Source organism: Pterocles gutturalis, unplaced genomic scaffold, assembly GCF_000699245.1.
Source record: "Pterocles gutturalis isolate BGI_N339 unplaced genomic scaffold, ASM69924v1 scaffold25212, whole genome shotgun sequence".
Taxonomy (NCBI): Eukaryota; Metazoa; Chordata; class Aves; order Pterocliformes; family Pteroclidae; genus Pterocles; species Pterocles gutturalis.
In genome coordinates this window covers 1-235 of record NW_010110906.1, presented here as the reverse complement: position 1 = coordinate 235, position 235 = coordinate 1, and the positions used below count along the sequence as shown (strand labels likewise).

Here is a 235-nt window from a genome sequence, read left to right as displayed (position 1 = left end):
CCCCGCCATATCCTGATCCCAGGGTGTCCCCAGTGGGTGCCTGGGTGCCATTGGCAGGCTCAGGGTGTGTTCCCCCTCTGCAGACCCCGACGCTGATCGTGTACGGGGACCAGGACGCGGAGCTGGGGCAGGCCAGCCTGAACAACCTGCGGCACCTCCCCAAGCACCAAGTGCTGGTGCTGCAGGGCGCTGGACACGCCTGTTACCTGGACAAGCCCGAGGAGTGGCACCAGGG

At 67.2% G+C, this 235-nt stretch overlaps 1 protein-coding gene across 1 annotated transcript in view; it reads left to right on the top strand.

Moving 5' to 3' along the window:
- Positions 1-227, top strand: part of ABHD14B (abhydrolase domain containing 14B) — a gene marked incomplete at both ends in the record, with an annotated part of 1,048 nt that extends 821 nt beyond the window's left edge. Inside the window, one exon of the mRNA XM_010073580.1 lies at positions 84-227. Within this exon, the coding sequence (XP_010071882.1) occupies positions 84-227 (144 nt within the window). The remainder of the gene's footprint in view (positions 1-83) is intronic.
- Between the last annotated feature and the right edge of the window lie 8 nt (positions 228-235).